Genomic DNA, 9,070 nt, shown 5'->3' with positions numbered 1-9,070 from the left:
ACTTCCCTTTTTCTCTTTCCATGGTTCATTTTACATATCATAAATCCCTGCATCTTTCTCAGAAACTATACCATTCAGTATTCCATTATTGCATCCATCAATACTTATTTACACCGTTGAATTTATCTTAATGTTGCCAGCGTTTTCAGCTGTACACAGATATTTCCCATATATTCAGTAAACGTTTTCCAATCTTCTCTAAGCGTATGTTCTTCTTGTTCTCTTATTCTATATGTTAAGTCTGCAAGCTGCACATATTCTATCTGCTTAAGTTGCCACTCTTATTTAGTTGGGACCTCGCTCGTTTTCCCTTTTTTGGTACATCTTTGAATAAGCATCAATCAATCAATCAATCAATCAGACCAGAGCTGCGCAATTAGAACTGATTTTCCCTCCTTGGCTCAGAGAGGCGCAGAGCGAGGGAAGCGATCCTGCCTTCTAAGGGTTAAAGTGAACTGACTCCGGGTCCTAGAGAGGATGTGAATTGGGGGGTGGGGGTGCAAAAGGAGGAGGAGAGTGGGGCGAGGGTCCTCCGGAGCAAATGCAAGCCTGTGCGAACAGCTCCCTCCTCCAGCTCCAGCCCAGCCTCTCTCAAGCGCTGCATCGGAGACCCCCCAGGATCTGGTCAGTCGTATGTGTCCCCCCCATAGCTCTGTGCATGGGGAGATGGGGGGCTGAAGGGGAGCCCTGGGGTGGCAGGGAGGGAGGAGGGTGCGGGGGGGGGGGCACTGCAAGGCAGGACAGGGAGATGCGGGGTTGCTGCTGGCCCTCCCACCCCCTACTTGCCCCCCAATGGGATCTTAGGCTCCTTTTGCACCAGGGTGGGGGGTGGGGATCCTGCGACAGGACTCCAACTCCCATCAGCCCCTGCCCGCACGGCCGCCAATGAGGAATGATGGGAGTTGGAGTCCATCACTCCATCCCGGTTTGGCGCTGTTTCCCACCCATAGAATGTAGAGCATAGCTGTCAACGTTTCCCCCTTTTAAATGGAAATTCCCTTATTCCGAATAGGATTCCTCGCAAGAAAAGGGGAAAGTTGACAGCTATGCCGTAGAGTTGGAAGGGATCCCGCCGGTCATCTAGTCCAACCCCCTGCAATGCAGCAATCCCAATGCGGGATTCGAACCCACGGCCACGGGATTAAGATGGGTGGCTTTTCTTTGATTGCGCCTGTTTCATCAGTTTTCCTAAAAAAGGGGAGTTGGTGAAGCACTCAGCAGCCTGGTTAAATCTTTCAGGTGAAAGGATGGAAAGGTACATCAGTCAGAGAGAGGGAAGGAGGGAGAAAAACTGAAGAAGAACCTGGAAACAGAACAACGCGGCTGGTAGATTTTGAGGTCCAAAGCATTGCAAAGGTTGGTCACTTCTGTAAAGAGGCTGTTGGAGGTGCATCTCATGGTCTCCCTCACCAAAACAGTTCATACGTGCGTGGAATAAAACTTTAGTAGTAGTAGTAGTAGTAGTAATAATAATAATTTATTATTTATACCCCACCCATCTGGCTGGGTTTCCCCAGCCACTCTGGGCGGCTTCCAACAAAACAGTAAAATGCAATAACCTATTAAACATTAAAAGCTTCCCTAAACAGGGCTGCCTTCAGATGTCTTCAAAAGTCTGGTAGTTGTTGTTCTCTTTGACATCTGGTGGGAGGGTGTTCCACAGGGCGGGTGCCACTACCGAGAAGGCCCTCTGCCTGCTTCCCTGTAACTTGGCTTCTCGCAGCAAGGGAACTGCCAGAAGGCCCTTGGCACCGGACCTCAGTGTCCAGGCAGAACACAGTGTCCGAGCAGTAAAAAGTTAAAGGGACCCCTGACCATTAGGTAGTAGTATTAATATTAATATTTTGTTGGGAGCCACCCAGAGTGGCTGGGGAAATCCAGTCAGATGGGTGGGGTATAAATATTATTATTATTATTATTATTATTATTATTATTATTATTATTATTATTAAAGCCTTCATGTGCAGGGGCTGCATATTGAACTTCAGGTGCAGCAGCAGAAATGGCTCTTCCCTCTTTTAAATTTATATTAAATAATATTTCTAAAATAAAGGAGGGAAGTGAGGTTTTGTGCACCCAGTAGATTAAAACACCACCTGCAAATTAAAGAATCGGTTGTGCAGCCTGACTGCAGCCGAGCGAAAACCTTAATTTCAACCACGTTTGAGGTGGTTTGGGGGTGAGACTTGGCTAAACTAGGTCCCGCTTCCAGGCTCTCAGTATTTTGTATGAGGGATGTACTGGAAATGTGGATTTTAGAAGAGAAAGTCCCTACCAGAGAAGAATGGCAGGTCCAAGTTGATGGACTATGTCAAAATGGCAAAAATGACCGGAAGAATCAGAAACCAGGAAGACCAAAACTGCAATAAGGAATGGGGAAACATTTATAATCTTATTTTATAGGCAAAGGTAAAGGGACCCCTGACCGTTAGGTCCAGTCGCGGATAACTCTGGGGTTGCGGCGCTCATCTCGCTTTATTGGCCAAGGGAGCCAGCGTACAGCTTCCGGGTCATGTAGCCAGCATGACAAAGCCGCTTCTGGCGAACCAGAGCAGCGCACGGAAACGCCATTTACCTTCCCGCCAAAGTGGTACCTATTTATCTACTTGCACTTTGTGCTTTCAAACTGCTAGGTTGGCAGGAGCAACGGGAGCTCACCCTGTCGCGGGGATTTGAACCACCAACCTTCTGATCAGCAAGTCCTAGGCTTTGTGGTTTAACCCACAGTGCCATCCGCATCCTAATCTTATTTTATAAACCATTGTAAACAGCTAAAATCGTTAGTGGGGTTGGCGAGAGGAGAAGGGCACAAGGGGGGGCTGTGACAGCCAGATTATAAAAGTCTGAGCCTTGGCAATGAACCCAAAGGATTGTGCAAGTGGTTCATTTCCAGCTGCTGACCAGAAGTACCAGCTTTGCTTCAGCCCTGTCTCCTGATTCTGCCATCGGTGGTCTTTGCGTTTTGCGTGAAAGCGAAATCTTGCCTTTCAGGATCCGGTGATCCACTGAAGAGATGGCTCTGCATTTCAAAAAGGAGGAAGAGGAGGAGGCCTGGGCGCCCCTGGATCCTGACCGGGCGGCTCTGCATGGAGAAGTCAAGGAGGAAAAGGGCAGGATCCTGGACTCGCTCGGTAAGGGTGTCTGTCTAAAAGAGCAGTTAAGAACCTACTTGTTGAATGGTTCCTATGCTTTCGTGTCCCAAATCCCATTCTCCTTTTCTAGTGGGATTTGATATCTCTTCGTTGATTAAGAGCATTTATCTCCCACCTTTCAATTTAATTAAAAAAACACACCCACTAGGGCAGGCATAGGCAAACTCCGGCCCTCCAGATGTTTGGGACTACAATTCCCATCATCCCTGACCACTGGTCCTGTTAGCTAGGGATGATGGGAATTGTGGTCCCAAACATCTGGAGGACCGGAGTTTGCCTACGCCTGCACTAGAGTGTTATGCATGGTTATAGGTAAAGGTAAAGGGACCCCTGACCATTTGGTCCAGTCATGACCGACTCTGGGGTTGCGGCGCTCATCTCGCTTTATTGTCTGAGGGAGCCAGCGTACAGTTTCTGGGTCATATGGCCAGCATGACTAAGCCGCTTCTGGCGAACCAGTTTACCTTCCCGCCAGAGCAGTACCTATTTATCCACTTGCACTTTGACGTGCTTTTGAACTGCTAGGTTGGCAGGAGCAGGGACCGAGCAACGAGAGCTCACCCCGTCATGGGGATTCAAACCGCCGACCTTCTGATCAGCAAGTCCTAGGCTCTGTGGTTTAACCCACAGCGCCACCCGCTTCCCTATGCATGGTTATACATTGGTGCAAAATATTAAAGGCTTGGCGTCATCAAAATAGCCATTTTTAATACTCAGTTGCAGGACACATTTAATAGCTGAGAGCTGGAACAACAAGCAAATAACTAAATCATTGTTTTTGGTCCTTATTGTTTTAATAAAATTAATTCAAGTATAATACAAATTTAAAAATTGACTTCCCACCCCGCTTCCATGATGTTTCTCTTCCCTCCCTTACTTGCTGCTCAATGTAACATACATTACTAATTCCATTTCAATGCTTAAAAATATTTTAGCATTAATTCCCCCCCTTCATTTCTCATCAACTACATATTTCAATTCCTGCATAGACTTGCATTTAATTATAACAGATTCCCCAAATGTCAAGTAGAGTTACTCTTCACTTTGTCAGCCAACAGACATCATTAATTGTAAATCAATGTTCCACAAATGCATATTATTTCTATATATTTATTAACAGAATTGATGTGCCTTTCAGTCATCAGAACCCCTGAGCAGTTTAGAGGGGGGGGCTATTGGGTTGTTGATTTTATTTTGATTAGATATTTTGTGGTTTTATATCTTGATTTTATTCTGTGAACCACCCTGATACCCCTGGGTATAGGGCGGTATATAAATGCAATCAATCAATCAATCAATAAGCTTATAATATAAAAGAGACATTAAAATTACGATAAAACCAGAAGCTTAAAAACAAATGAGTGGAAACGGTTTTTAAAAGAAAATCAGCAAGTCTTAAAAAGACACATTCCAAAATAAAATCACAGTGTAGCATACCGTAGTTTTCCGTGTATAAGACGATAAAAAAAAAATGTTAAAAATTGGGGGTCGTCTTAAACACAGATAGTGTAGGGGGGGCGATTGGTTGCAGCCGCGAGCAGGAGATTGTCAGCGGCGATTGGGTGGGTGATTGGTGGCTGCTGTCGATTGGCTGCTTCTGCATCAATTTTGTGGGTGATTGGTGGCTGTGGCAAGGCCTGGTGTTGACTGGCTGCCGCTGAGGCAATTGGGCAGGCGATTGGTGGCTGCTGTCGGCGAGAGCCAGTGTGGTGTAGTGGTTAAGAGCGGTAGTCTTGTAATCTGGGGAACCGGGTTCGTGTCTCCGCTTCTCCACATGCAGCTGCTGGGTGACCTTGGGCTAGTCACACTTCTCTGAAGTCTCTCTTTTAAAAAAATAATAATAATAATTTTTATTAACCAACCAATCAAATCAAATCAAATCACATCACATCACATAAATTCTGAATTACAAAGCCGAATTTTAAATTTTTGTTGAGGGGACCCATATTTCAAGTTCCGAAGGGGATTCCAATCATCTTCTTCCTGCTGCGTTAATATCCATAAATCTGTCCAAATAATGTTAATAATTCTATCCAGTCCTATCTTGCTGTTCTCACATCTCATCTTGTTCGTATATTTTTCTATTTTTCTTTATGATCTCTTCTGATAATCTCCTTAAGCAGGTAAACACCAGTTTTAATCCTGTGTGAATTTTCCGTTCGTCCAATCATCATATCGAGATGGTTTCCATATATCTTCACTTTCATAAATAAAATCACTCTTTCCATCATCGGTCTCACATCTGTTGCCTTCTTTAGTCCCTCTGAGGAGGCTCACCCACAATATGAAAACAGATCTAACCCTCCTCCCAGACATAAGTCTTTCGACAGAGCTTGCCAAAATGGCAACGCTATTTTTTGCTGCGTCATTCCAAAGCTCTTATACTTTCCACAGTCTCCTTAAAACATGCTTTGGTTAGAAAATTATCTCCACACAGTCTTAAATCCTCAGTTTAAGTCATTTAAAGGCATTTCTGACTTGTGGGGGGGGGGGTTCTCAGCCCCACTCACCTCACAGAGTGTTTGTTGTGGGGCAGGAAGGGAAAGGAGAATGTTAGCTGCTTTGAGACTCCTTCGGGTAGTGATAAAGCGGGATATCAAATCCAAACTCTTGGTGACGCGTGCAACCCTCCCCAAAAAAGCTTAACAACTCTGGGCAATCTCCCCCCATTTTCTTAATTAAGAGTCCCCAAAATAGGGGTCGTCTTATACACAGAAAAATATGGTACTTGTCAGATTTACCTGTGTAAAAAAGGCTTTTAGCAGGCCCTGAAAACAGCACAGCGAAGGCACTTGCCTTATATCAAGGGGCAGAGAATTATTTGCAAGTGCAGGACAGACATTATGAGAGAAATTATGTAGCACATCCCAATTAACAATTACCTGAGGTCCTTCAATTATTTGAAGTTCCCATTTCCAATATGGACTCTTATTGTTTTCTTGTCTTCATTGCAACAGGTGACCAAGGGGCAACTGAGGAAACGGAAGAACTATGGGGGGTGTCGCTGGAAAAAGAACAGTGTGGAAAGAGGAGACAGCCAGCAAGAAAAGCAAATCAGGGGAGGGAAAAACCCTTTGCTTCCCAGGGCAGTGGCTGCCTTGAAATCACAACCCCAGAAAAAACTGATAAAAGAAAGAAGACCAGTCAATGCCTCGTGTGTCAGAAAAGCTTCAGTTCTAGGTCTAAACTCAGAGCTCATTGCAAAATCCACAAAGGGGAGGAACCCTATAAATGCTTGGAGTGCGGAAAGAGCTTCAGTTGGTTCACAAACCTCAGCAGGCATCAAAGAACTCACACAGCGGGGAAAGTGCACCCATGCCTGGAGTGTGGAAAGAGCTTCAGTTCGAACTCGGACCTTAGGAAGCATCAGATAATCCACACGGGGAAGAAACCCTATAAATGCCTGGAGTGCGGGAAAAGCTTCAGTCGCAGCACAACCCTCATCGTGCATCAAAGCCTCCACACTGGGGAGAAGCCTTACCGATGCCTGGAGTGTGGGAAGAGCTTCAGTCAGAAGATGTATGTCACTCGTCATCAGAGAATTCACACTGGGGAGAAACCCTATAAATGTGCGGAGTGTGGGAAGAACTTCACGGTGAGGACGAGCCTGACTGCTCATCAGAGAATTCACACAGGGGAGAAACCGTATAAGTGTGCAGAGTGCGGGAAGAGCTTCAGTCACAACTCAAGCCTAACTATGCACCAGAGGACTCACATGGCAGAGAAACCGTACCAATGCTCAGAATGTGGAAAGAGTTTCAGCGTCAAAATTAGTCTTACTTATCACGAAAGGATTCACACAGGGGAGAAACCGTATACGTGCTCGGAGTGTGGGAAGAGCTTTAGTCAGAGCTCAGCCCTCTCCACACATCAGAGAATTCACACGGCCGAGAAACCCTATAAATGTGCAGAGTGTGGAAAGAGCTTCAGTCAGAACGCCGACCTTATTACCCATCAGAGAATCCACACAGGGGAAAAGCCATATAAGTGCTCGGAGTGCGGAAAGAGCTTCCGTTTGAGCACGGGCCTCAGTAACCATCACCGGATTCACACGGGGGAGAAACCCTACGAATGCCTGCAGTGTGGTAAAAGCTTCAACAACAGCACAACCCTCAGTATGCATCAGAGGACTCACTCCGAAGAGAAACCGTATAAATGCTTGGAGTGTGGAAAGAGCTTCTGCTCTAGCACAATCCTCATGTACCATCAAGCAACTCACTCGGAGGAGGAGCCCTATAAATGCTTGGTGTGCGGAAAGAGCTTCAACCTGAACAAAGACCTCACTTCTCATCAGAGAATCCACCTAGAGGAGAAGCCGTACAGATGCCTGGAGTGCGGAAAGAGCTTCAATCAGAAGATTAATCTCACGTTTCATCAAAGAATCCACACAGGGGAGAAGCCGTATCAATGCTCAGAGTGCGGAAAGAGCTTCAGTCGAAGCACACACCTTACATGTCATCAGAGAATTCACTCGGGGGAGAAACCGTATAAATGCCTCGAGTGCGGGAAGTGCTTCAGTTCGAGCTCAAACCTCAGTAAGCACCAAGTGACTCATTCCGGGGAGAAGCCCTACAAATGCTCCGAGTGCGGAAAATGCTTTAAAAGGAGATCATACCTCAGTAAGCATAAGAGAACTCATGAAGAGGAGGAAGTATAGAAACACATTACGCCTAGAAAGAACGTTCACCCAAGTACAACTTCTCAGATTTCACACCCAAGAGAAACCACATATCATGTGTTGCCTCTTAGGCCAGATCCACACCATAGATTCAAAGCACATCCAACACATTTAAAGAACATGACTTTCCCTCAGAAATCCTGGGAAAAGTAGATTATTAAGGGGTGTGGTTTTTTTGTTTTTGTTTTTTAAGGAAAGGGCTTTTAATGGGGCTGGGCTGTTGTTGTTTTACTACCTGTGTGTTAATAGATTTGTTTTTATATTGTTTTAATTCTGCTATAGTTTAATTACTTTTTAATATAATTTTATTTTTTGTTTTCACCTTTTACAAATATTTTTACAAAAATTTGTAGCAAAATTGATCTGCGTTTCTTTCGACTTCCCTCCCCTCCTTTCTGTGGTTACTTACTTTGTATATTTTTATTACTGCATATCCAGTTCAAACCTGTTTACTGATTTGCCGTTATGTTCTCTTTTAATTATTTCTTACTGCATGAATTTATGTCTATCCTGCTAATATTTCAAGTTTTACCATGTATCTTCAAATAATCAACAAATGTTCCCCATTTTGTTTCAAAAAATCTCTCTTCTTGGTTTCGTATTCTTCTGGTAAGTTTCACCATTTCTGCATATTCCATCCATTTTATTTTCCAGTCCTCCTTTGTCGGAACTGTTTCTTCTTTCCATCTCTGGACATAAATCATTTGGGCAGCTATAGTACAGTGGTACCTCGGGTTAAGTACTTAATTCGTTCTGGAGGTTCGTTCTTAACCTGAAACTGTTCTTAACCTGAAGCACCACTTTAGCTAATGGGGCCTCCTGCTACCGCTGCGCGATTTCTGTTCTCATCCTGAAGCAAAGTTCTTAACCCGAGGTACTATTTATGGGTTAGCGGAGTCTGTACCTGAAGCGTATGTAACCTGACGTACGACTGTAATGTATATAAATATATATATATTTTCTGTTCTTTGGGTACCTCTCCCCCAAATATTCCTAAAAGTAAAGCTTCTGTGTATTTTTAACAAAAGTTATCTTCAACATTTTTTTCAGCTCATTATAAATCATTTATCAGAAAGCTTTTGCTACCTTACATAACTCCCACATATGGAAGAAAGTACCCTCTTGTGGGGGGAAAGTGGGATATAAATATAACAACAACATTAAGGGTACTGCAAATTATAGTTCTGTGGTGGCCTAACCATAGTTCTGAGAATTCTTTGGAAGAAATTGCTTTAAATAT

General features: G+C 44.4%; 3 protein-coding genes across 4 annotated transcripts in view; 2 read left to right on the top strand and 1 right to left on the bottom strand.

Annotated features, from left to right (window-relative positions):
- The window catches only part of LOC308580851 (uncharacterized protein), a 132,360-nt gene that overhangs the window by 103,825 nt on the left and 19,465 nt on the right, over nt 1-9,070 (bottom strand). The gene's annotated exons all lie outside the window — the stretch shown is intronic.
- LOC308580782 (uncharacterized protein) overlaps nt 1-9,070 on the top strand; it is a 144,562-nt gene that overhangs the window by 117,264 nt on the left and 18,228 nt on the right. The gene's annotated exons all lie outside the window — the stretch shown is intronic.
- LOC308580626 (uncharacterized protein) lies at nt 523-8,693 on the top strand. 2 transcript variants are annotated; one of them, XM_081182558.1, is made up of 4 exons: nt 523-624; nt 1,240-1,356; nt 2,992-3,131; nt 6,110-8,693. In XM_081182558.1, the coding sequence occupies exons 3-4, from the start codon at nt 3,014-3,016 to the stop codon at nt 7,807-7,809; spliced, it is 1,818 nt and encodes a 605-aa protein (XP_081038684.1). In that variant the 5' UTR covers nt 523-624; nt 1,240-1,356; nt 2,992-3,013; the 3' UTR covers nt 7,810-8,693. The 2 variants fall into 2 exon arrangements, with proteins under 2 accessions (XP_081038684.1, XP_081038683.1); XM_081182557.1 differs by lacking the exon at nt 1,240-1,356.

Source organism: Podarcis bocagei (genome assembly GCF_964188305.1).
Source record: "Podarcis bocagei genome assembly, chromosome: 2".
In the NCBI taxonomy this organism is placed as follows: Eukaryota; Metazoa; Chordata; class Lepidosauria; order Squamata; family Lacertidae; genus Podarcis; species Podarcis bocagei.
This window is presented reverse-complemented; position numbering and strand designations above follow the sequence as displayed.

Coding starts and splice junctions, on each gene's coding strand:
- LOC308580626 (XM_081182557.1), top strand. CDS start 3,014: ATGGCTCTGCATTTCAAAAAGGAGGAAGAGGAGGAGGCCTGGGCGCCC. Junction 3,132..6,109: donor CAGGATCCTGGACTCGCTCG/GTAAGGGTGTCT, acceptor TCATTGCAACAG/GTGACCAAGGGGCAACTGAG.